Source organism: Myxocyprinus asiaticus, chromosome 49 (assembly GCF_019703515.2).
Source record: "Myxocyprinus asiaticus isolate MX2 ecotype Aquarium Trade chromosome 49, UBuf_Myxa_2, whole genome shotgun sequence".
NCBI lineage: Eukaryota > Metazoa > Chordata > Actinopteri > Cypriniformes > Catostomidae > Myxocyprinus > Myxocyprinus asiaticus.
In genome coordinates, this window is record NC_059392.1 from 11,144,215 (window position 1) to 11,170,286 (window position 26,072).

Below are 26,072 nucleotides of genomic sequence, written 5' to 3' on the forward strand. Positions count from 1 at the left end.
ATTCTATAAAAACTGCAGTTAAATAAATATGAAATATATCTGGACAAAATGGACTGTATTACTCCCATTTATCATTCTTTTATTTTGTAAAACATATATATTGTGGAATTTTCATCTCTCAAACCATCTTGTTTGATCTATGTTTCATTTATGTATTTTTTTTTATAATTTGTATAAAAAGTATGGATAGAAGCTTTGATAAAACGACAGATTTATGCTTTATCCTTTACTGGAAAGTTGCACGAATGTTAAGTAAAAAAAAAACAAAAGTACAAACAATACCAGGAATTTTTTTTTTTTTTTTTTTTTTGTGAATTCCTGGCATGTACTGTACCATTCAGATTTACTGATTTGACATTAGCTTCACATAAAAGCTTCAATCTACAAATGTGTCAGTGCAACAACAGTGGAAAGACAATGTCAACCCTTCACAGCAGGGCTGGTTTCCTGTGGGGGGTCTAAGCTCATAGCATGTGGTCAAAAAAAGATTATAGTTTCAGAAGACTTAAGTTTTTTTTTTTTTTTTTTGCATATGCTCATGAGATTTGCCACATATGCAAGACTCTCCTGGCAATACCTGAAAATGTCCACATTAGCTGTTACACCAGTGATAAATCTGCAATAGTAGCATCAAACATTCACACAAAAGATTTCATGGAAATTACAATAAAAAGAGAATAATAAATAACCAGTGTTGTGTGCAAGCAGACTTAAAATTTTAAAAATGTGCTCAAAATACTAAAAGTACAGTTCACCCAGAAATGAAAACCGTCATTTCTGGTTATTCTTCTTATCTGTCATAGGCGGAGGGAAGACCAGCTCAAAGGTGTGTTGAGCCACCTACCGTACTGGGGTAACATTGATTGTTGATTAGTGCCACCTGTTATAAAGGCGCGAATGTGCAAACATCGTACATTTGTGTCACTTTATATGTGAAAGGGCCATTCATCTGCGATTCGCCTCTCGTAATCGCATCGCTGGTTTTGACGCAAACGATTAGCGTCTGTATACAGTCGAATGCGAGCCAAAGTATACTTCATATGACTGCGCTCATTCACAGGTGATTTGCGCATGTGTGCTACAAATGCTATGAGATACTGGACTTTTTCTCCTCAGGAGTTTAGACACATAAATATGTCTTTATATTCCTTCAGATTCGAGCTATACAAATGCAGTAGCTCCTGACTTCCTCACACATGTTCTTAATGTGCACATTCACTGTTGTTGTTTAAACATTTGTCTCCTGTTGTTTAGTGGTGATTATATCTTCTTCTATTGCTTGACATCAACTGCTCATATGTGAGTGTTGCCACCTTGTGGACCCACTAATTAATGCAAATAATTCCAGGCGCATGCGCTTTCTGCGCGTTCAAAGACGCATGGTTAGAAAAATCGGGCGGCGTGCATTCAGTGGTTGAGCACTCTGCTGATGACTACATTTGCGTCACACAACCTGTACGTTCACGTCTGACCGAAGTATTCTTTGAGCTTAACTCTCCTTGGCACACATGAGAATTCATGTGAGAAAAAGAAAAGTAGACTTGATGATTTGATTGCGTGTTAACAGCTCACTTTAAGGAAAATTATTATTAAGCTAACTTCAGCAGTATGACTTGAGCGGACTTGGAATATAGTGGATGAGTCATATGGACCCCTTTTATTATACTTTATGGAGCTTTTAGTCATTTGGAGCTTGACAATCCCAGTCCTTCTTATTCCCTTTGGTTTCAGTATATAGAAAACAGTGGCCAGAATATTATAAAAATATTACCTTTTTTTTTTTAATTGACACAAAAAACATTGAAACATAGCGTGAAAGTCAAAGACATCCATCTAGTGCACATTTACAAAAATAAAAAACAAAAAAAAAACAGGGGAAAAAGGGTGGACAGGTGCATTTGGTGTGAATGACCCCCCTACATAAGTGACTTTGACCATTGCAGTGCGTCGAGTTGCTGGAGCACCACTCATGTATTGAGACACCTGCATTCTGTGCCATACGTTATGTTGCATCCAGTTTTTTTTTTTTAACACAAGAAACCATTCAGTCTGAACAGCCCCTAAAAGGGCTTCCACATAACTCGTTTCAATGCTGCCAAACAGACTGAGTTCTATGGAGTGAAGCGTCAGCAAATTGCGTTGTAGCGTTGACCTTTCAAAGTGACAGCTGATGATTAATGGACAAATGATGAAAATCTCAGTTTCCAGTAGAGGAATACATCATTCCAGTGTGGATGAGGCATAAACGTAGCAAAATCAATGTGTTTTCAAACAAAAACATTAAAGTGTTCTTGCACTTAAAACAGCTAGATACAGCACAACAACTATAACAGATACAGGTGTCTCAAGTGGAGTTTTCAAAAGTTAAAGTTTTAAAATTTTTTTTTTTTTTTTTACTTGAAACAGTATTAAAAACATATGACGCTCCTGCACAAGACACAGAGAGAACAGCGAGGCACGGTGCAACGGTCAAAGACGTTTGTCTAGCACGTTTACATAGAAAACATTTTATTTCAGGACAGCAAAACTAACTTGTAGCATACAGAACAAAACAAATTTGATGTCTGTCATCTCTGACTGCAGCTAGACAGGATGTATCATGTTGTGTGTGGCTGAGACCAGTATAAATGACTGTGGTGGATCTCGCAGAAGCATCTCACTACCAGGATGAGTGCAACATATAGCCTATTGGTCTCTGTGGCTTTAATAAGCCTGACACTGACTGGTAAGTAGAATCAAGTCTTACTAAGACACCGTGAGAATTAAATGAACTGTTTTTGAATTGTTTCCGGTGGACTCAAGTTTGCATCTTCGACTGATTTAGGTACATATGGAGCTGATATCATCAATGGGAAACAAGCCAAGAAGAACTCCCTGCAGTACATGGCATCAGTGCAGGTTGACGGAAAGCACAAATGTGGAGGATTCCTGATTGATCCAAGCTACGTGCTTACAGCTGCACACTGTGATCAAAGGTAATATACTACTTGGCATTTAAGATGGGACTTTTTATGTTTGTTGTCTAACAAAACTCTACTAATATGCAATTACATTCATATTATGAATAAAGAGGCAACATGACTGTGATCCTGGGTGCCCACAACATCAATCCAGACAGAAAAAATCTGAGAAGATACACTGTGCAAAATAAACACAAGCACCCACACTTCAAAAATGTAAAAACTGGAAGTGACATCATGCTTTTAAAGGTAACTAGTGTGCAAAGTACATTGCTTTTTTTAAAGAAACAAACTATTTAAGTTTGTCTAACTTCAGTTTTCATTGTAAAACAATTCAAGCTATCACAGAAACTGAAAACAAGCAAAGATGTGAAAATTGTGAAAATCCCTGGAAAGGGTAAGCAAGTGAAGCCAAATTCGAAGTGTTTGGTTGCGGGATGGGGCCAAACTGAACGGAACGATGAGGTGAATGATCTGCTGTTTACTGAAGTCTCAACTATCAGATTGACTGACTGCCAGATGTTGTGGAGAAAGCTGAATATGACGCTCCCCGATAATGTTTTGTGCGCTTGGCGTGTCAAAACCAAAAGTGGAGTGGGTAAGGTAGGTTGAAGTCAATACTTATCTTTTATGAGAAAAATGTATCTGGATATAATCATATTATTTGTGAGTCAAATAATACATTTCTACAAAAATGGCTATGTTCACACAGTCAGTGTTTGGGACTGACAACCTCATTTGCTTACAGGTATGAGTCTTGAAATGTCCTGTTCATCATCATCTTACAGTAGTGCCTCGAATACTGTTTGTATGAACAAATAACCAAAGTCAAGCCCGTATTCTAGTCTTACAATAGCCTTAGTAAAACCTGTATCCATAGTGACATTAACTAAAGTAAATATAAATGATAAGACTTCCATAACACCGTGAACATTTTATCAAGCTTAACCCAACTTATTTAGTAAATGAGTGCTTTTGAGGCACGAGTTAATGCGTGAAATCTTCATTAACTGACACCAGCTTTGAATGCATTTTAACAGTGTAGGGTTCAGAATTTGTCAAGCCCATTACAATGACGGAAGCAGATTCGGAGGAAGACAGTGACTGGATCTTCAGGTGAAACAGATCAATTCTTTGTCTCTGTGAGTTAATGGAACTCCATGTAAAATATCTGAGACATGTGCAGCATTATTAATTTGGCAGATGCTTTCATCCAAAGTGACTTACATTTAGGATATATATTTCATCAGTTTGTGTGTTCCCTGGGAATCAAACCCATAATCTTGGTGTTGTGAGTGCCATGCTCTACCAGTTAAGCTACAGGAACCCTAACTTTTGCTCTCACATTGTAAGACGTGACTGACAACTAGTTGTCCAGTGCCATTCCAGTCACACAGCAAGGATTTCGGTAGTAAGTTGGAAATTTTAGGGTGTCAGTTCGTTTGTAGAATGCATTTTGTACTCTCATTGACAACCAAACTGTGTGTGAACCTAACCGTATTGAGCACTCTAAACCAGGAATGACAACTGATTCTGCTGCTGTTTGAACGTGACAAGTGTGATTGGTATTATGACTTAATTACTGTACATTTCCATTTCAGGGTGATTCAGGTGGACCTTTGGTGTGCAGAGGGATAGCAGCAGGTGTCGTTTCTTTCAAGAACGGGCCTGAGAAAGCTCCTAGCATTTATACTGATATTGTAAAATATAAGCAATGGATTGAGAACGTAATCAATGGAGGTGCTTGATTTAACGTATGCGACATTGTGTTTTTTCTTTTGCAATTCGTTAAAAACAATCTAGGAAGCTTTTCTTGTGTCATGCCAATGTTTTGTAAATGCTTTTCAATAAAGATGAAAAAGATAATGAATTAGTGCCAAAGATGCTTTTACTTAAAATCTGCAATTATTTGCTTGAGGAGCAGTTACTCTGCTTTTGTTCCTTTCTGAAATGCCACTTCAGAGAGAGCGAAACCATTCTGGGGCTGTTTGATACTACACCTCGGCAAAAGTTCACCACCACCACATCCTAAGTTACACAAGTATCTCATAAAACAAAAATATATAGAACAGTGCAAAAACTGTGCCAGGAGACATGTCCATGCCCTCAAAAAACAAAGGTTCAGCTTAGTTTCAAATGCCCCAAAGACACATAGAATCGATTTGTCAGACTGTCTGTACAAACGCTCTACAGCAAAGCACTACATTAATTAAAGGTTTCATCTCATTGAGTTCCTGGGCACTGTGATGTTAGTCACAAAAATAAATTAATTATATGAAAATGGCAGATAAAGGACCAAGAAAATGCAACAAAACCAGCAATTACTCAATCCATTAGCCATCATGCTGAGCAAACGACTACAGCATAAAATTAAATTCTAGAAAATTGTGCTTCCAACCTTCCAACTGCAGGAAGAAAGTAAGTCATAAAGATTTGGAACAACACGAGGGTGTGTAAATGGCAAAATTAAAATTCTTGTAACAGTATGAGTTCACATCAGTCGCTGCCTGCTATTAGTGGCTATATTTCAAAATGACCTTTGCAGAGCTATGTAGGCCATAAAGCACAAAAACCACAGGCATGAACATTTTTTCCAAGCACATTTTGTATTCTGATATTCTGGTAATGCGAAGCGTTTAGCCACAGCTAGCCTTTCGAAATGAGTCAAGACATCTAAAGAGGAGTTAGGGTCTACCCTGATATACATGTAGCATTGTGGTACAACTGAATAATGTTACCAAATAATACTTTGATGTGGGAAGAAGCTATAGGCCTTGAGTGTTAAGTTAACATTCACAGTCTTATTTTTGAAAGATCATATGCATATATATATATATATATATATATATATATATATATATATATATATATATATATATATATATATATATATATATATATATATATACACACACACACACACACATTACCGGTCAAAAGTTTTGAAACACTTATTCTTCATTATATATATATATATATATATATATATATTTTTTTTTTTCACATTTTAGAATAAGTCATCAAAACTATGGAATAACATAAATGGAACTATGGGAATTATGTTGTGACTAAACAAAATCCAAAATAAATCAAAACTGTGTTATATTTGAGCATCTTCAAAGTAGTCACCCTTTGCCTAGAATTTGCAGACATGTACTCTTGACATTTTCTCAACCAACTTCTTGAGGTATCACCCTGGGATGATTTTTAAACAGATATTTAAGGAGTTCCCATCTATATGCTGGGCACTTACTGGCTGCTTTTCTTTATTATTTGGTCCAAGTCATCAATTTCAAAAACTCGGGCACTTCTCACGCACCTTACAGTCTAGCTGATCCCACAAAAGCTCAATGGGGTTAAGATCCATAACACTCTTTTCCAATTATCTGTTGTCCAATGTCTGTGTTTCTTTGCCCACTCTAACCTTTTCTTTTTGTTTTTCTGTTTCAAGAGTGGCTTTTTCTTTGCAATTCTTCCCATAAGGCCTGCACCCCTGAGTCTTCTCTTTACTGTTGTACATGAGACTGGTGTTGAGCGGGTAGAATTCAATGAAGCTGTCAGCTGAGGACATGCGAGGCATCTATTTCTCAAACTAGAGACTCTGATGTACTTATCCTCTTGTTTAGTTGTACATCTGACCTCCCACATCTCTTTCTGTCCTTGTTAGAGCCAGTTGTCCTTTGTCTTTGAAGACTGTAGTGTACACCTTTGTATGAAATCTTCAGTTTTTTCAAGCATTGTATAGCCTTCATTCCACAAAACAATGATCGACTGACGAGTTTCTAGAGAAAGCTGTTTCTTTTTTGCCATTTTTTAATATTGACTTTAAGACATGCCAGTCTATTGCATACTGTGGCAACTCAAAAACAAAGATAAAGACAATGCTAAGCTTCATTTAATGAACCAAAAAGCTTTCAGCAGTGTTTGATATAATGGCAAGTGATTTTCTAGAACCAAATTAGCATGATTACTCAAGGATAAGGTGTTAGAGTGATGGCTGCTGGAAATGGGGCCTGTCTAGATTTGGAGTGATGTTGCTGTTTTTAACATCAGTAATGTCGACTATACTTTGTGATCAGTTGAATGCCAGCAAAATCTGTACATTATTCCAAACTTTTGGCCACCAGTGTGTGTGTATATACACTACCGGTCAAAAGTTTTGAAACACTTGACTGAAATGTTTCTCATGATCTTAAAAATCTTTTGATCTGAAGGCGGATGCTTAAATGTTTGAAATTAGTTTTGTTGACAAAAATATAAATGTGCCACCATATTAATTTATTTCATTACAAAACTAAAATTTAATTACATTTTATGAAATTGATGACTTGGACCAAATAATAAAGAAAAGCAGCCAATAAGTGCCCAACATAGATGGGAACTCCTTCAATACTGTTTAAAAAGCATCCCAGGGTGATATCTCATGAAGTTGGTTGAGAAAATGTCAAGAGTACATGTCTGCAAATTCTAGGCAAAGGGTGACTACTTTGAAGATGCTAAAATATAACACAGTTTTGATTTATTTTGGATTTTGTTTAGTCACAACATAATTCCCATAGTTCCATTTATGTTATTCCATAGTTTTGATGACTTTACTATTATTCTAAAATGTGAAAACAATTGTAATAAAGAATGAGTGTTTCAAAACTTTTGACCGGTAGTGTACATATATATATATACACACACACACACACACACACACACACACACACACACACACGTATATACTGTATATTCACGTTAAAGCTAAAAGAAAATCCTCAAAATATTAGATTTAATAAGATTTAATTCATTTTACATTAGACAAAGCAACATGGGATTAGTTCAACTATAAAAATATATATATATTTTTGCGATCATTTTTAAAAGATTTGGAAGGGTTTGGATGGACTTGTCTAGGATAAAGACATTTTCCAGATATACTGTATAATAGAGCTGAAATAATAATATACATATAGAACATGTTTACATTACGATATTCAAATTAGGACTCATCTCAGCTTTATAACAGGTGTATTTCTGTTACTTTAATCCAGAGGCAGAGTGTGAACAGGACATGAAAAGCACATACATTTTGGTGTTGTTGACATAATATCTTCGTATCGTGAACAAACTTTCATTTCTGTTCCACCTATGGGATTCAGTCAGTGACATATATATGGGGAAAAAAAACATATGCTTGAAGATTCCTGAAGTGTACCGTCTTCTCAGCCATTGCATCTTGAGAAGTTTTATGTCAATAGTGTCTTATGCAAACTGTTATGCATTAAATGCTCATTTTGAGAGATTTTTCAGATATTGCAGGCCTTGCTTGGTGTAGTCATTCACTGTGGATGGAGCAACCGATAAGGCGTGGATAGACTTTTGGACCCCTGAAGAGAAAAATTTTTGAGATTGTAAGGTGTTATGTGGCTAAAATTGATTATGTACTGTAGAAACATTTTCCAACAAATAAACTATATTTACCCGAGTTCCATGCTTCCAGTGGGGAGAACTCTATTTTGGGTGTGGCTGGAAGCTAAAAACAACAACAACGTGACTTGAAACAACTAAGACAAAATACATGAGTAACAAATGCCACCATGAGAAGTGTTCTGGCATAATGTACAGATTACGAAACTACACGTTTTCTTTTCCCTCAGTGGTTTCACACCTTTGTAAATGAAATGACTTCTGTGCTATAGTGCACTGTCCTTTAAAAAACATTATACTTTAATCTCAGCAAAATGATCTCATGGAAGAGCAGCATCTGCAGTCACTGGCACTACATTTAGTTTCAATTAACCATTTAAGCTCTGAATATGTTTTTAAAGATTTCCTGTTTCAGTGACATACCCAAAGTTAAAGGCTTATAACTTTACAAAAAAATCCAAAGAGGGTCAATTATTTGTTATCATAAAAAAAAAAAAAAAAAAAAACAAAAAAAATTTCAAATGTTTTATTGATATAGATTATGATAAATTATGAGACTCTCAGCCAAAGAAACTGCTGAAAAAATTCACAAAATAAAGAAGCCAAAAATTTACTTTTTTTCTTATTTTTCTGATTTGACATTATACACCGATCATCCACAACATTAAAACCACCTGCCTAATATTGTGTGGGTCCCCCTCGTGCTGCCAAAACAGTGCCAACCCGCATCTCAGAATAGCATTCTTCTCACCACAATTGTACAGAGTGGTTATCTGATTTACCGTAGACTTTGTCAGTTCGAACCAGTCTGGCCATTCTCTGTTGACCTCTCTCATCAACAAGGCATTTCCGTCCACAGAACTGCCACTCACTGTATGTTTTTTGTTTTTGGCACCATTCAGAGTAAATTCTAGAGACTGTTGTGAGTGAAAATCCCAGGAGATCAGCAGTTACAGAAATACTCAAACCAGCCCGTCTGGCACCAACAATCAGGCCACAGTCCAAATCACTGAGATCACATTTTTTCCCCATTCTGATGGTTGATGTGAACATTAACTGAAGCTCCTGCTGCCACACGATTGGCTGATTAGATAATCGCATGGATGATTGTTGATGATAGACAGGCTGGTTTGAGTATTTCTGTAATGGCTGATCTCCTGGGATTTGCACGCACAACATTCTCTAGAATTTACTCAGAATGGTGCAAAAAACATCCAGTGAGCGGCAGTTCTGCGGATGGAAATGCCTTGTTGATGAGAGAGGCCAACAGAGAATGACCAGACTAACAAAGTCTACGGTAACTCAGATAACCGCTCTGTACAATTGTGGTGAGAAGAATAACATCTCAGAATGCTATTCTGAGATGCTGGCTGGAGGTGTTCTGGCAGCACGAGGGGGACCTACACAATATTAGGCAGGTGGTTTTAATGTTGTGGCTTATCTGTGTATATCTCAGGCTATAAATAAGGTAGCTCCGAAATAATGTCACCTGTAACTGTGTAAAGTTCCATGTACTTGGCACCATCTCCTGGTGGCCATATGTAATTAGAGTAAAAGATCCTCTCTGCCCATATTTGGATGACTTCCACCTTAGGTTGCAGCCATCTGAATCCTATTACGACTGATTTAGTGTTCCATGATGCTGGACAACGTACTAAATCATTTCCGATGAAGTCATCTGATCCATGAAAGCTAATGTGTTTTAAGCCAGATAGCACATTACGTGCTGCGTGCACATTGTGCTTTGTGTGAATTAGCTAATGATCTATCTGATTACGCTGTGTGGGCTCGTTTGAAAGATAATTGCCTCCTCTAAGTAATGGTATGTGATATTTTATCTTCTGTTAATTTTTTGTGACGTTATAAGTGAAAACGTGGCTTATAAGCAATAGGGGTGTAACAATCCATCGATCTGGATCGATGCATCGATCAAATAACCAGCGATGTGATGTAATCGCTGCAACGCATAAACATCAATGTATTTTTTTAAGATGCATGTTTATTTTTACACTCTAATGCCAGCCACGTCTGTACACATTTCCGTCAGGCGAAGCAGCAAACTTATGATATTCATCTCGCTTTATAAGCGCTAAATATGCCTCTGAATCGAATGGAAATCGTATCGTGGCAGACTTTGCGGTATCGGTAAACATTTGATCGCTGGCTAAGAGAATCGATATAAGATTGTATTGTGATGAAACTGCCGATTTACACCCCTTATAAGCAACACCTGTTTACATGCAACAAGTATGTCAAAGACATATACTTAGCTATTAATCGCTACATTTTTTTCTGTGAGTTAAACAAATAGGCTGGTTGTATTTTATTCTTTGAGAGCTTTTCAATGACATATGACACATGGCTATTTGATCATTTCGATGTTTTTACCAATTATAATCAAATGTGCATGCAAAATTATTAATAAATTATCAAAACGGAACACTTCTGGTCATAATGCCTACATGCATTGTTAAGTGCAGCTAAGCTTTAAAATGATACCTATTTTGTATTGGTCAAGACTGTAATAATCCACTGAACTGCCTCCTTTAGACATTAAGGACTGGTCAAAACAAGAAATATCAGGTAAATTAAGTTGGGACTAATTAATTCTCAGGATGGTTGATAGAAGAGGTCTCCATCTAGGGGTTACTGTTTAATAATGCATTTTGAAATACATTGATAAGTGTTAGAAATCAGATGCATTTTACCTCAAAGCCAAAGTACTTCATCCATTCATCCACAGCAGGGGGTATTGCAGCTTTAGCTTTGCCCAAGGCGACTGACCCCTCCTCGCTACCTCCAAGCAGTCCTGAATCATAAGCCACATAAAGGGCTCCTCCTGCAATGGTCACTTTAGTGGCAAACCTGAAACATACATAAACACAAAGGCTGATTACCTACTTCGCCATGGCTGGGAGAGCTCATTTTAGACAGATCTATCAGTACTGAGATCAAAAGTAGGTCCCTTTGGTGGGCCACAGCTGAGTAAAGATTAGCCAGGGTATCAATAATTGCCTTGTTAGTTAACATCAGTTAGATCTTTAAGGTTTGGGGTCTAGCAGACACATTACATGAGCATTGTTGATTTCATAACTGAACTGCACAAATGACCTCAATGAGAAAAACAATGGAAATACTTGCAAGTACTGAGTTATTATGACATTAACCAAAACGTTAATTTTATAGAAATCAGCGGATTAAAGATCAGAAAGGGTAACCCAATACATAATATTTATGCTGTTCAAGTTTATTTACATTGAATTTATATTGTAATTAGCATGCTAGCAATCCTTTTCCTAAAATGTGAATGAAGAAAGCTATCCAAAGACATGAGGGTCGATTATATATGATATTAGTATATAAAATAAAACAATTTGTCAAATAATGTCTCTAAAATTAGACATAAGCACACTGATGACAGGCACACGTGAGCTAACTGCAAATTAGCACTATTTGCAGCAATGCAAAGACACTTACTTGACTACAGGCAAAATCTTGGCAGCCATGGTCTCAAAAGAACTTTTATGTTATAAAGTACGAACTTGAGAGAAATTTTGTCCAGAAAACAATATTAACTAGTTATTCTATACTATTTTCAATGCGAGGTCCACTGACAAGGGCATTTGCACTAGCTGACTGGGCCGGTTTGAATAAAGGTTGTTTTGAATGCCGTGATCTCCGCGATCCACACATTCGACACTTCACGTATTATAAACAAAATAAAAACATTCTACGCTTTCAAAAATAAATAAATAAAATAAAGTAGAAGGGTATTATTGCTGCTTTAATATTTCTTTTTCTTTCCTTTTTCTGTTTGTTTTTCTTCTGGTGAATATACCGATACCTTTATCAAAGTTCTCTCAAGGCAAGTCTGTCCACTTGGCGGCCATTTTTGGAACACTCCGGGGCAATAGTGTCTGCCCACTTTTTCAGTCGTCTGGGTTCCAGTGTTGTGTCGAAGTCTGTTCCCCCTATGTTTTGTCGAAGTCTGTTCCCCCTATATTTCCCCTTTGTCGAAATCTTTCCCCCCTATATTTCCCCTTTGTCGAAGTCTGTTCCCCCTATGTTTAATGTTTAATGGCGCTACTGGGAACAGACTTCGACACAACACCGGAAGTATTTTTCCCATTCATTTTTTGCATAGATTTTTATTTTATTTTTTTCATAAAATCCTCCATAAAAGAGTTGTAAGCCATGAGCCAAAACAACCAGCTCCGAGGTGAATCACAAGATTACAAAATTTGTTTTGGGGCAAAAAAGTGTTTGAAAACTGGACAAAAAGACAAAGTTACAAGACTTTGTACTTACCTTCTTTCACAAGGGCATAAACTACAATCCCATGAAGCACTGCGAATGACGTAATTATAAAAATATGGGAATATATAAAACTATTGATTTTAGGTTGTTGATTATAAGTATAGAAACCATATATTTTACATTTATTGGGAGTGATGGGAGAACGACTTGGTTGCGTCATTCACAGTGTGTCATTGGAGTGTGCGGTCGCTACTGGGCTCCTTTCGCGGGCTTTGTTGGCTGCTGTTCTCTGATTGGTCAAGCTTCCTCTTTTGGACCATGGGTAATGTAGTTATTTACCATGAATTCCGCTATCAAACATGATTTTTAAACAATGAAGTTGAAATAATGCAGACTGATGGCTTCAACGGAAGCATATACCATCAATTAACAACCTCGAAGCTTGTGGTAATTCTGTCTTTAAAGGTTTATAAGTTATCCTTGTAAAATAAATTCATCTATGAATGACATTTTTACTAACGGAACAAGACTGTTGTGCTCTATTTCTATGGATACAAGCAGCATAAATGTACAGCTCCTATCTATTTGAACGGTAAAAGACTGAAATCTCCAAAATGCTAAAACACAATTTTTCCCATGTTGACTGACAGGCGATGTCTGAAACTAAAGTGTTTTTGGCTCTTTTATCTGTAAGGTGAGACTTCCTTTTCTACATCCACCATATTGGGTGTTCCCATTTCTCCCATTCATTTTACAGTAATACAAGTGCTCCATCTTTGCTGTCAGAAAATACTAATATTTTTATTGTTTTGATTCACTTAAAGACATATTCCGGGTTCAATACAAGTTAAGCTCAACTGACAGCATTTGTGGCATAATGTTGATTATTAAGAAAAAAATATTTTGACTAGTCCCTCCTTTTCTTTAAAAATAATAAAAAAGCAAAATAAAAAATTGGCCACATTCACTTCCAGTGTAAGTGCCTCACTGGAACCTCTTTTTCTTATTTTTTTAATTTTCTTTTCTTTTTTGTTAAGAAAAGGAGGGACGACTCGAATTTGAGTGTGTGTGTGAGTGCGCGCGTGCGTGCATGCATGTGTGTGTGTGTGTGTGTGTGTGTGTGGTAATCAACATTATGTCACAAAGAAGAGCTTAACTTGTTTTGAACTCGGAATAATCCTTTAATTAATTTCCCTTTTAATTAGGCCTACTAGGAGATCAGCAGTTACAGAAATACTCAAACCAGCCCATCTGGCACTAACAATCATCTATGCGATTACCTAATCAGCCAATCGTGTGGCAGAATTTACTCCGAATGGTGCCAATAACAAAAAACATCCAGTGAGCGGCAGTTCTGATGATGGAAACACCTTGTTGGTGAAAGAGGACAACAGAGAATGGCCAGATTGGTTTGAGCTGACAAAGTCTACGGTAACTCAGATAACCACTCTGTACAATTGTGGTGAGAAGAATAGCATCTCACAATGCTATTCTGAGATGGTTGTTGCTGTTTTAGCGGCACAAGGGGGACCTACACAATATTAGGCATGTGGTTTTAATGTTGTGGCTGATCGGTGTGTATATATCGGTGTGTGTGTGTGTGTGTGTGTGTGTGTGTGTGTGTGTGTATATATATATATATATATATATATATATATATATATATATATATATATATATATATACATACATACATACATACACACACACATATATATATATATATATATATATATATATATATATATATATAAGATGATTGTTACATTGTTAACAAAAAATACTAATATTAGTTATTTGGAATGTGCATTTATCACTCCCAAGCTTTTGAACCGCAGCATGGCTCCGCCTCTGCTTGACTATTTGGCCCACTTTCGACACACCTCAGAGATAAATAGTATTTATGTGATTCGGTTCTGCCGAGGTTTTCTTTTTTTTTTTTTTTTTTCTTTCTTTCTTCTTTTGTGCTTACATACGTAACTGACTTAAGTTGATCTGTTCATATTTTCGTAATCTGCGCAGTCCTCTTCCACATTCCAACAATGAAGTTTTATACCAAGTTTTTTTTATTCTGCAGCATAAGCGTCGCTTTCATTGCATTTCTATGGAGAGGTCCGTCTTTTAACGAGGGTGAGTGTTGTTGTCATTGCACTGTCGCCTTTTCTGTTCATCTCTGTGGTTTAATAAAATGTATATGAAAATGTAATAATATCTCCGCTGATTAAACTCATGTGTAAGATTAAATGGACAGTGCGATGCAGTTCAGTGCACAATACAGTGTATTTACATGTGTGTGAAATGCAATGAAAGGTAATTAATTATTTCAATTTGTTCTATTGATCATATAATTTTTAGGTAGCATGAATATGAAATAAAAATTAATCATTTTTTTGATGATTTGTTTTAGTGCTTGCTAGTGTTTTATATTAATCTTAGAGCTGACACACTGTTGCAAGCAAAATTATAATATATTAAAATTCTGAACTGAATTTTTTTCCCCCTTTTCTTCAGAGGGAAATTTTCCAGTGTTTACAAAATGTTTTACACTAATTTTTAAAAACATTACAAATGATTAAGAGTGGAAAAACGAAGTGTCCCACTTTAAAAATATACTGTGCAAGTGTCCCACTTTACCAGTACTGTGTGGAAAAAATCTGAGAATTGGTCAAAAGAGGGTCTTCAAGGGTTTTTCTTCCCAGTGTGAAGGGTTTTGTATGAATTCTCATTTCTTTGACTCAATATATTATTTCACTCTTACTCTTCTATATACTAGATCTGAATAACTTATTGACAGTGTTCTGCTGATGAGTTGTAACCTTTAGTCTATAAAGACGTCTGTTGTAGGTTAGTCAGAGACAAAGACAAGACCAAGATTCATGTGAGGTTTTTTGAGATTTACAGACATGCATGCAGCATAGCCAGGTCTATTCAAAGACAAGTAGAGGTTGCGGACACAAGCTTTATAGCCAAACGACACCTGCAGAAGAGAAGCAAATCTAACGGGATTCACACGTTGATAACAGCTTACTCCAATGTGCAATGTTCAGATTTAAATTTTCGATCATCCGAATCTGTCATACCATGGACACCTGGTCAGTATGATCCTTCAGCATTCTCAACAATATTGGCCCATGACTGCGGAGATGTGGGTCAAAGATAAGGGCGTTGTCCAGCAAGTTAGGGAAACTGGGTTCGCTCATGGTGACAAGGAGGTTGGGTGCAGGTGGTGGGGAACTAGCCGTTGATTTGGGGAGCTCGACAACCCAGCCTGGGGGTTACTCATTCGCCCTCCTCTGTGTACTTGTTTGTGGAGACCCTTGGTTTCTTCCTTCTTCCTGGCTTCCCCGGGAGTTTGTGCGGTGCCGAGGACCATTTCGACCGCTTGTAATACCTGACTTAGGCCTCCCGTCATCGAACCGAGAATCTGCGGGATATCTGGTCCGAAATCCATGGTCCCTGACCTCGTCCAGGGGTTTGGGGTGATGAGAGGGGTGTAGAACTTGGAGTTTTGTCCATAGGAAAACCAGGTGCAGAGTCCACCTTCTTCAGCCTCATTCTCCATGAGGCCAGCAAGGATGGGATGTTCCAGTCGCAGGAGCAGCTCGAGAGAGGATCTTCGTCCTCGCTGGACAAACCCAGTGTTTCGGGATCAGTTCACACATTCTTCATGCGGAATGTCTGGGCCTCGTCATTGGGGGTTGGTAATGCGAGACTTGTAGACATCCTCAGAGTAATTGATGAACCTTAAGACTGCGTTCTTCAAATTATCAATGGTAGCATCGTATCGCCTATCAAGGCTTCCAGGGACCATATCTAGGCTTGAGTCTGTCATGGAGATCGATGGCTGTTTGTACTATCCCACTTCTGACACCAGCTGTGGTTGGTTAAATTCATGTGAGCTTTATTGAGATTTACGGAGATGCATACAGCATAGCCGAGTCAATGCAAAAACAACTTAGTGGTTGCAGACACGAGCTTTATAGCCAAAAGATGCTGTTTTAGGTTTGGATCAATAATAAATTACTGATGTAAATTACTGATAGTGATAATATGATGCTTGACAACACCCCACCCCACCCACATTATCAGCGGCCCTGGTCATGATTGTTTACATCAAATTTTATGCCATTTAGAGAATTGTCATTAAGTCAATACCATGATCTGTGTCTTTTTCAGAGTCCTTAAAGGGCGCCCGGGTGCTGGTGACTGGTGCTAGCACTGGTATTGGTGAGCAGTTGTCGTACCACTATGCCCGTTTAGGAGCCCAACTTGTTATCACGGCAAGGAGAGCAAATGTCTTAGAACAGGTAAATAGGCTTTCCTTCTTTCATTATTTGTTGACATTTTCACCTTGTCAGAGACTTAAAAATGGCTTTTGTCTCTTTAAAGACCTACTTAAAGAATAACTTGATGCAATTTTGTATTTTGACGAATTTCCTATTAAATAAAAAATAAAAAAAATAATATATCCAATAGGATTTTGTTCATGTCTACTCATTTAGTTCATGTCATGAAGTATTAGGGGAAGGGACACTCATACTAAAGTGCATTTTATTTTGAACATACCCCTGAGTGCAAGATGAGTCATCAATATTTTTTGTCTGTTTTTCTTTTAAGAGAAAAACTATAAAGCATACTACCATACAGTAGATGGCTGCAAAGCTAACAGACATGGACTTAAAGCCACAAACCATAACCTAAAGTTTTTTTCATGAAAAAAATTAATGTTTCCATCATATGCAACATATATGATTGAAATCTGACTGCAGGTTGTGAACAAGTGCCTGGAACTCGGGGCACAAAAAGCCTTGTTCATCCCCGCAGACATGGCCAACCCCTCCGATGCTGAGATGGTGGTGCAGAATGCCATTGAAAAGCTTGGGGGACTGGATTTCCTAGTCCTAAACCATATTGGGCCTGGTCCATATGAAATGTGGGATGGAGACGTGGAGCATATTAGATGGTTGCTACAGGTATAGAATCGCACAGAAGATGCTCAGATGTTTTTAGATGAGGATTAATTTCTTCTTTAATAAATAGTTCTGTCATCATTTACTCACCCTCATTTTGTTCCATGCCAGTATTATTTTTTTGGGGGGGTGGAACACAGAAGAAGATATTTTGCACACTGTTCTGATTACTCTTTTATTCAAAATTATAATGAAAGTGAATAGGGATGGGGACTGTCAAAGTCAAGGTCTGTTACCCGAGCCAGGATAGGCTCAGTTTTTTTTAAGTATATCTTCAGAGTTCATATTTGAAATTAATGAAAAACAATGTGCACGAACAGACTAGTATGATCACATGGAAAGTCGCCATGTTGTTTCTGAGAGTTCCAATAACCTAGGATCGGACACATTATGTCAGTTCACTGACAAGCGGTATCTCCCATGACACATTTTTTGCATCGGTTCAAGCATGATTATCTTCCCTTGTTGCGCAACCATAAGCGCATTGCGTAAGCAGCGTGGAAGACCCGGTCATGCATCCTGCATTGAAACCAGGAATTACGTTCGTATTATCAGTAATATAATCAGTAAACGCTCACATTGCATTTTTACTCCACTGATGGTTAGGTTTAAATTTGGGGTTTGGGTTGGGGAGTAAAATAAAATTGATAAAATATGTATTCCTCTTCACTGTATTACATCCTGTACAGATGAAAACAACTCTCTTTACAACTCACTTTTAGCGCCCTTCCATGGACATTACACCTGAAAAATGGAGCTCATGTGCCGTTACGCTCAACACGAATTTCAAGAAGCACAGATTGATTTTAGCTAAAGAAAAGTCAACCTACTGTTTCCGATTTCACTGTGAGATCAGTTTAAACAGGCAAGCAAGAGGTTGTTTACACCGAACGTGTTTTTGTGTGCATCTGTGCTGTATTTCAATCATTTTTCTATGCAAACACGCGCTGGACAGGTGTCTTTGACTGTTGTGTAACATCTCAAGCAGGACCACCTTTTTTCAACACAAGCTAAAATGAACTTAAATAATAATAATAATTTTAAAAAAAGCGCATCTCATAACACCTGCGTTCTATTTCATTCATGGCGCTAGCTTAAGTGTGACAAACATTCAATGTTCTGAAGAAGTTCAGGTTGCAAATAGGACTTCATGTTAGTGTTAAGGCTGATACATTCTTTACGCAAGTATGTGAATGCAGACGCATCTTGCAATGCAAGCTCGATTTCAAGCAAGTGTTCTGAAATGTGTCAGAGCGCAATTCATAACACAACATAAGTACACATTGCATTCTTAACATTGCCAATAGAGGCACTATAGCAGGATTAGTGTGAAGTTTTCGCTTCTACGGTGATTTTTCTCTTTCAAGTCAACTACTGTCATGGCGAAGCAGCAGTCTGAAAAGAATACTTTTTAAGTAAGTTAAAGTCAATATATTTATAGTAACTTAACAGAATAATAACACATCCAGTTTAATGGCACAGACATTTAATCACAACCTTGAGTACTGAGGTTTGTTCCCGGTAACGCAAAATGCACGTTCAACCGGACCACGCGTTGGCAATGCGGTGGCCAGGCACCAACGTCTGCTTTCACATACTTGTGTAGAGTATGTTTTCAGTCTTTATACAAGATTCCAGATTGTTTTACACTCAGTTTCAGTGCTTGATAAATGGTAAGCCAATGTTTTTCCCTTTTACCCTTTTTCAACTGTGTATGTTTACTGTTACGAATGTTGCCTAAGATGCTTAAATAAAATACAGCCTATTGCAACAAATTTACGTGCTTAAAGGAAAAATTTTGGGTCGGTAGCACAGTCTTGAGAACTGGCTGGGTTCGGGCTTCAACTTAAAGCCCGTGCAGTCCTTCAATCAATGTCCATTAAACTTGTATATTTCAAGTCTTTTGAAGCCATACAATATATACATTTGCGCTGCCAAGTTTTCCCTCCACAGAAGAACTCAAATTTAATTCAATTTATGGAACATTTGGGGTGGACTCTGCCTTTATTGTTACTTTTGATCCCATATAAAAAAAAAATTATAATAAAAAACAAAATGAATTCATTGAAGTATAACTGAAGTGTATGACCTGAATTCATGACATTTATATTCATTCCTCTGTTTTATACCTTCTTTTAGGTGAATTTTCTCAGTTACGTCCAGATGGCGAAGAAAGCTTTGCCAACACTTGAAAAGAGCGAAGGATCCATAGTCGTTGTTTCCTCCCTGTTAGGTGATTAAAATATGAAAGTTTTCCAACAATTGGCTCTGGTGCCACAATGAAACAGACAATTGAATAATTTCAAACTGTTTTCATCAGGAAAAATGTGCACCCCCTTTACTTTACCGTACACTGCAACTAAGTTTGCGCTGAATGGTTTCTTTGGAAGTCTCCAGCATGAGCTAGCTATGCAGGGGAGCAATGTGTCTGTGACCATCTGTATACTCGGCCTGATCGACACAGAGACAGCCATGGAGAAAATCAAGTAAGTGCATATGTCAGAATTTCCAACAAAGTTTTTTTTAATGGTGAACGATTAAGTGCCATGGGTTTTTTTAAAAGATGAGTTAACAATACATATGTCTGGGTTCTATATGCTAACAATCACTATGACTAAAACTGGGAGGTGTTGTAAGTTAACAATTGATAAACCTTTTAAACATGTATTTCAGTTTATATATGTGTGTAAAATGAGTGGCCTCATTCATGAATCACAAGCAAAATGAGTGAATCAAGACAAATTGTCCTTTTCACTTCAATGCAAAAATGTACATAAGAATGCATTTACAATCAAATGAAACTGAAATTTGTTCTACTTCGTTTTAGTTCATGAATAAGGCCTATGTGTCTAAACTGTTGCCTAGTTTAGAAGTACACTTCCTGCAAGTTCACAAAAAACAGTCATGTTTTTTTTATACTGTGATTAGAAAGTGCAAAAGGGTGGACAAAGTCTGTCTCTGTCATAAATAGCAATTGTTCACCCATTTATATATCTCACATGACCTGTTTATTACATATGGCTCTTCAAAACTAAGTATTTATGACACTTATAAAAGGTTCACACTTTATATCTCTGATATGTTTAATGCAGAGGTTATATTAATATGACCGCCTACCCTTCACACGAGGCCGCCTGGCACATTATCGAAGCTGGAGCATTGCGGCAGTCGGAGTCCTTTTACCCCTTGTACACCTACTACGCCACTCTCTTCAGGGATTGGTTTCCCTACTACAGGGATCTGGCAATTCGAAACTCCTACACATATAATCCATAAATTGTGGAACCAGTTAAGCCTTGTGGGAATCCTTGTGTGTGCAGAAACATCAACATGGAATAAGCCGCTGGAACCATGGCCAAGCGGTTAGAAAATGTGCTCATACACACTGAGCCATGGTGCTCATGCAGATGATATGGGTGGTTTGAGTCTGGGTTGCGTCATTTCCCAATCCCATCTCTCCCTCTTCTTCTTCTTGTTTCCTGTCCTCTCTCTAATATTCCTGTTATTAAAATGGCAAAAAGGCCAAAAATAAAACTTGAAAAACATGGAGTATGTTGTAATTTTTTTAACATTAAAAAAATTGATTCAAGTAATCTTATAGTGCATTATCAAGAAGGTATTTCTGCTGTGAAGATGAAATGTTTTTGGTAGGGATGTCCCAATATCAATACTGGCATCGGAATCAGGTCCGATACTGTGCTTATGGACTTCTACTCATGCTTGCAAAAATGTTACGATACCAAAAACTGATACCATCCAAGTAGGTGTAGCTGCAGGCCAGAGATCTCCAAATGGGAGCAGAATCTCCAAAAGAGTGCGGAGTTACTTCAGAAGGGGACAGGGTTACTCCAAAAGGGGGTTGCGCGAACTACAAAAGGGTGCGTCACTTCCACTCACAGTTAGGGATAGGGTTAGGTTAGGTTAGGTTAAGGACTGCCTATATCTTTGTTGGTAGTTTGGACCTGCAGATATATCATTCTCATACCATCTAACGTACGAATGTCATTGCGTAAACATTAAGCGCATAAATTAAAATTATGTACTAGTGTAGTTATTAAACTGCAAAGACTGTGATGAGATTTAATGAGATAAATATATAGTTTGCATGTGCTGCACGCTTCAAAGTAAATAGATCTTGTTTTAAGAATGTTTAAATGTAAATGTGAAGCCGGCTGCTCATATCAAGGAGCTCTAAAACACCATCATGAGCATTGTACGCTCTGTTTGTAGTAGATGACAGCGAGCAGAGTGCTAATTAACTATGTAGAGCGCAGCACATACAGACTACATATTTATTTAATTAAATAGCAGCCTTTTGCGGTTTAACAATCACACTGGGACATGTAGCGACCTGCTTTTCTGGAGGTAAGAAGCTACTGTCAAAAACACACAGAAGCGGAAAGGACCAAATTAAAAGCTTCCTCCAAAATAAAAGCTCCATTTAAATGGAAAAAATTACAACAGAAATATATCACTACTGTATAGTTATGTAATATTCACTGTAATACTACTACTACTACAATAATAATAAATCAATCATCATTTTCTTATATTTAAGCAATATCTCACATCTGTGTTGCTCTGTTGTGCTGCACTTTATTTGATGAAAAATAACTTCAATGATGTGTTTTGTATTTTGCTGTGAAGTTCTGTATAAAAGCACCTTATTTAATAAAAAAAATAATTATGTAGAAAAATAAATGCTCTATTTTGACATGATTATAGTTGAATTTAATAAATGTATTTAGTTAGACCCCATTTTGATGATACAATTGAAATAAATTGTTAAATCTTAAATTCTGTATATATAAATATATATATATATATATATAAAGCAGGTATCGGTATCGGCGAATACCGAAAAGGAAGTATTGGTACTCGTACTTGTTCTCCAAAAAAATGGTATTGGGAGATCCCTAGTTTTCGGTTATTTTTATTTGTCCTTTCTGCAAGCATGTAAACAACTATTCAAAAGTAAATTTTGTTTATGTAATTTTAAAAGTTTAAACGTCATAGCGTGTTTTTAATGTAGATATTCACAAATTCTGATATGATATTACACACTTTTTTGAGAGCAGCTCAGGCTGAATGTGAAAAGTTTGCAAAACTCACTAAAATTATTGAAATTCTTCAGTTAGCCTGAAAAAGCTTTGAACTGAATGACTTTTCTCCTTCCAGCAGTGTGTACAACCCTCTGAACTTATACAGTTTTTTTCTTATCAGTGACTTTTGACATACCTACCTTATTCTTCTGACTATTTCGAAATAAGTGTCTGGTATATCAGATTAAAGGCTTTAAATGTTTATTATAAAAGAATATTCTTTTTTTTTTTAACCATCTGTAGCATGCTGTTGATTATCACTGACAATATTTAGATGCATCTTTATATGAAAATCACATGTTTACAGTAAATATACACCTGTAATAGAATCAGAGAGTACTGCAAATAAATGTTTAAAGTCATCATATTATAAAATTGACTTATTTACTTTCTTAATATTTACCTAAAGGGCCTTTCACACCGAACACGTTTTTGCCCCAGAAATCTTATATATGCCATAATATGCAAAACACATATATGATATATATATTCATATTTATTTTTCACTAATATAAAAAATTCACATACTTGTACATATATGTAACATATTTCAAAATACTACAAAAATGACATTTTTATATCAGGACCACAAGTACCTGCAATGAGTCATAAAGATTGCAGAGAAAATCACTGGATCTACACTATCAAACATGGATCAGTTGTACAATCAAAGAGTTGGTATAAGAGGCATCATCAAGGACCTCACCAACCCATATATGGACTCTTCATGCAACTGCTGTCTGGTAGGTGGTATCGCAGTGTGAAGAACAGAACAACTAGATAAGAAGACAGTTTTTACCCTCAGGCCACAAGGCTACTGTACTGCCTCAGCGAGACTCCCCTTCCTTTTACCTACCTGCAAACCAGTCAAACTGGATTCCTTGAGAAAGACTCTTAAACATGTACTAAATAAACTAAACAACATTCTGTCATATACACAAAACACACAGTTAAAACTTAACCTCGGGTCTTTAGTGACCTGGGACCTCATTCCACCCCCTGTACCTCATCCATTTTACGAGTAATGCTCACACCACTTTAGTATTCCTCAACCTTTCTCTTCTGAAAAGTGTAACAAAAAAAGGGCAAAACTGCACAAAATATATATATATATATATATATATATATATATATATATATATATATATATATATATATATATATATTGCACTTCCAAAAATCATTTTTTATGATTATTTTGTATCTATCTCTAAGTTAACTATCACAGAATATATATTTCTTTGATTGATTTTCTGTGACAATGGTGAATTATCAGTATTGCATATATGTACACATACATATTATACATGCTATTTCTTACTCAAGGTGAAGCTGATGTGTCAGTGATTGACTTATTTATATTTGACATTGCTATTTGACGAAGAAGCAACGTGGAAGTAAACTATAGCAAGTGTAACATATGAACAGTATATGACAATTGTCAGTTGGGTGTACTACTGAAATTATATGAGTTGCGCATCTATTTAGACTCAAAAAGTGACTGAGAAAATACATATGTGTAGCTTATGTGTATATTATGTGTTATGTGTAGCTCAGTATGTGTTTGACGGCAGTTGCATCTCATGGAATTTCAGTGTGGAAGTAATGAATCCTGTTCTATATTTGTTGCATCATCTCTTTGATATATTAAAAATAAAAACATAAAAATATATCAGAATATATTCTGTTCTATTATTTTCTAATTGTCCTGAAAATGTTTTGAAAATTTGACACTATCGTATCTGGGCATTTTATAAATCCATCTGTGATAGATATACGTGCCAGATCTCTAAAGACCCAAGTATGTAATAATGTCTTGGTTCCGCAAGTATTTTTCCCATTCATTAATGTCCATGGGCTTTTCATAAAATCCTTGACAAAAGAGTTGTAAGCCACGAACCAAACCAACCAGCTCCGAGATGAATCACAACATTACAAACATTGATTTTAAGCAACAAATAAATAAATAAATAAATCGGACAAAAAAGATAACGGTACAAGACTGTCGTCTTTCACGAGGGTAAGAACTACAATCCCATGAAGCATTGAGCATGACTAATTGAAACACGATTTTTAAACAATGTTGAAATAACTCGAACTGATGGCATATACTTTCAAGGAAAAACCTTGGAGTTCACGGAAGGTCTGTCATTAAAGGTTTATAAGTTATCTGTGAAAATCAATTAGTCTATGAAAAAAAAAAAATACAATAATGGGATTTTTACTTCTGACTCCACGTTTTTGTAGGCGTTGGAACATCAACCAAAGTCCTTTCAAGGCAAGTCAGTTCACTTGGCGGCCATCCCATGCAGCTATTTTTCTATGTAAACAAGAGGCATAAAAGTACAGCTCCAATCTACTTGATTAGGGAAAGAGTGAAATCTACAAAACGGTTGGTCAAGATTACGATCAGAGAACATATTTCAAATCAGCAGTAAAATCTAGTAACAATGGTATCATAAATTGTGCATTTTTAGCCCAAATCACGCAAACAAAAAGCTCTATTTCAAACTGGTTCAGCTAATGCGCATGCGCATTCTCGAGTTAACTGACAGGCAATGTCTGTATCTAAAAGATGATTGTCTCTTTTACCTGTAAGGCGGGACTTTCATTCCTACATCCATAATGGGTTTTCCATTGTCTACTATTAATTTGAATACAAATGTTCTGTCTCGGGCTAAAGCTGCGTCTAGGTTTTTTAGTATAAGAACGTGTTTGGTGTGAACGGCCTGAAACTACTTTCTTTTTCGAGTGACGTCACCAGGCCTATTTTTCAAACAGTCCCCAAAACCTGAAGACTAATGACCACTTTTCAGTCTCTATGGATAAATTAAACCCCTGCCTTTCTTTTTAATTATGAAACATCCTGTTTCACTCAGAAATAAGTCAAAACGGATTGACTTGCAATATGCAATAATCACACTGTTTCATAAGTATAACCCCAAAATTAACTTCAACCCCCTTGGAAAATTCATATAATAGTCTCCTTTAGCCTTTGGATGTTGTAACCCAATATATCCTCAAGAGCGCAGCAGTTCCTTGATGATAGGCTCAAAAACCCTTGAACGTGCACATGTTCTCCAAAGTTTGACCAGTAGGTGGTTTAATTTTGTGCCCCCGAAATCAATATTTTTCTCTTCTGAGTATTACAAGTGACAGTCTTTCAATAGGGAGATGCTCCACATTAATTCACTGTAATTACCAATGGTGGATCATCATATTCAGAATTCATCACTGAAGAGCCAGATAAACTGAAATTACGCCAATCTGTTTCAGTTCTCATGTATTTGACTGGGTTAAAGTGGAGAAATCAAAGCCAGAACCTCCTCCTGCTTTAAGCACACTCTTTTGCATTACGCATACACTCTCTA

General features: G+C 36.7%; 3 protein-coding genes across 3 annotated transcripts; 2 read left to right on the top strand and 1 right to left on the bottom strand.

Moving 5' to 3' along the window:
- Window positions 1-2,624: 2,624 nt before the first annotated feature.
- On the top strand, window positions 2,625-4,812 carry LOC127437976 (granzyme G-like). The gene is made up of 5 exons (XM_051693167.1): window positions 2,625-2,725; window positions 2,825-2,975; window positions 3,071-3,209; window positions 3,300-3,563; window positions 4,562-4,812. The coding sequence occupies exons 1-5, from the start codon at window positions 2,668-2,670 to the stop codon at window positions 4,706-4,708; spliced, it is 759 nt and encodes a 252-aa protein (XP_051549127.1). The 5' UTR covers window positions 2,625-2,667; the 3' UTR covers window positions 4,709-4,812.
- A 2,908-nt stretch (window positions 4,813-7,720) lies between these two features.
- Window positions 7,721-12,042, bottom strand: micos13 (mitochondrial contact site and cristae organizing system subunit 13). The gene is made up of 4 exons (XM_051693170.1): window positions 11,850-12,042; window positions 11,081-11,237; window positions 8,427-8,478; window positions 7,721-8,332 (listed from the first exon to the last, which is right to left on the bottom strand). The coding sequence occupies exons 1-4, from the start codon at window positions 11,876-11,878 to the stop codon at window positions 8,235-8,237; spliced, it is 336 nt and encodes a 111-aa protein (XP_051549130.1). The 5' UTR covers window positions 11,879-12,042; the 3' UTR covers window positions 7,721-8,234.
- A 2,496-nt stretch (window positions 12,043-14,538) lies between these two features.
- Window positions 14,539-22,122, top strand: LOC127437972 (hydroxysteroid 11-beta-dehydrogenase 1-like protein). The gene is made up of 6 exons (XM_051693158.1): window positions 14,539-14,759; window positions 16,806-16,936; window positions 17,399-17,602; window positions 19,739-19,832; window positions 19,920-20,085; window positions 20,692-22,122. Exons 1-6 carry the CDS (start codon window positions 14,672-14,674, stop codon window positions 20,873-20,875), a joined length of 867 nt encoding a protein of 288 aa, XP_051549118.1. The 5' UTR covers window positions 14,539-14,671; the 3' UTR covers window positions 20,876-22,122.
- Window positions 22,123-26,072: the final 3,950 nt, after the last annotated feature.

Bases quoted from the DNA above. Each gene is read 5' to 3' on its own strand.
- LOC127437976 (XM_051693167.1), top strand. From the start codon at position 2,668: ATGAGTGCAACATATAGCCTATTGGTCTCTGTGGCTTTAATAAGCCTG. The intron at 2,726-2,824 runs GTAAGTAGAATC...CGACTGATTTAG, and splicing joins AATAAGCCTGACACTGACTG to GTACATATGGAGCTGATATC. The intron at 2,976-3,070 runs GTAATATACTAC...TTATGAATAAAG, and splicing joins GCTGCACACTGTGATCAAAG to AGGCAACATGACTGTGATCC.
- micos13 (XM_051693170.1), bottom strand. From the start codon at position 11,878: ATGGCTGCCAAGATTTTGCCTGTAGTCAA. The intron at 11,238-11,849 runs GTAAGTGTCTTT...TGTATGTTTCAG, and splicing joins AAGATTTTGCCTGTAGTCAA to GTTTGCCACTAAAGTGACCA. The intron at 8,479-11,080 runs GTAAAATGCATC...TGTTGTTTTTAG, and splicing joins TGAAGTACTTTGGCTTTGAG to CTTCCAGCCACACCCAAAAT.
- LOC127437972 (XM_051693158.1), top strand. From the start codon at position 14,672: ATGAAGTTTTATACCAAGTTTTTTTTATTCTGCAGCATAAGCGTCGCT. The intron at 16,937-17,398 runs GTAAATAGGCTT...ATCTGACTGCAG, and splicing joins GAGCAAATGTCTTAGAACAG to GTTGTGAACAAGTGCCTGGA. The intron at 17,603-19,738 runs GTATAGAATCGC...ACCTTCTTTTAG, and splicing joins ATATTAGATGGTTGCTACAG to GTGAATTTTCTCAGTTACGT.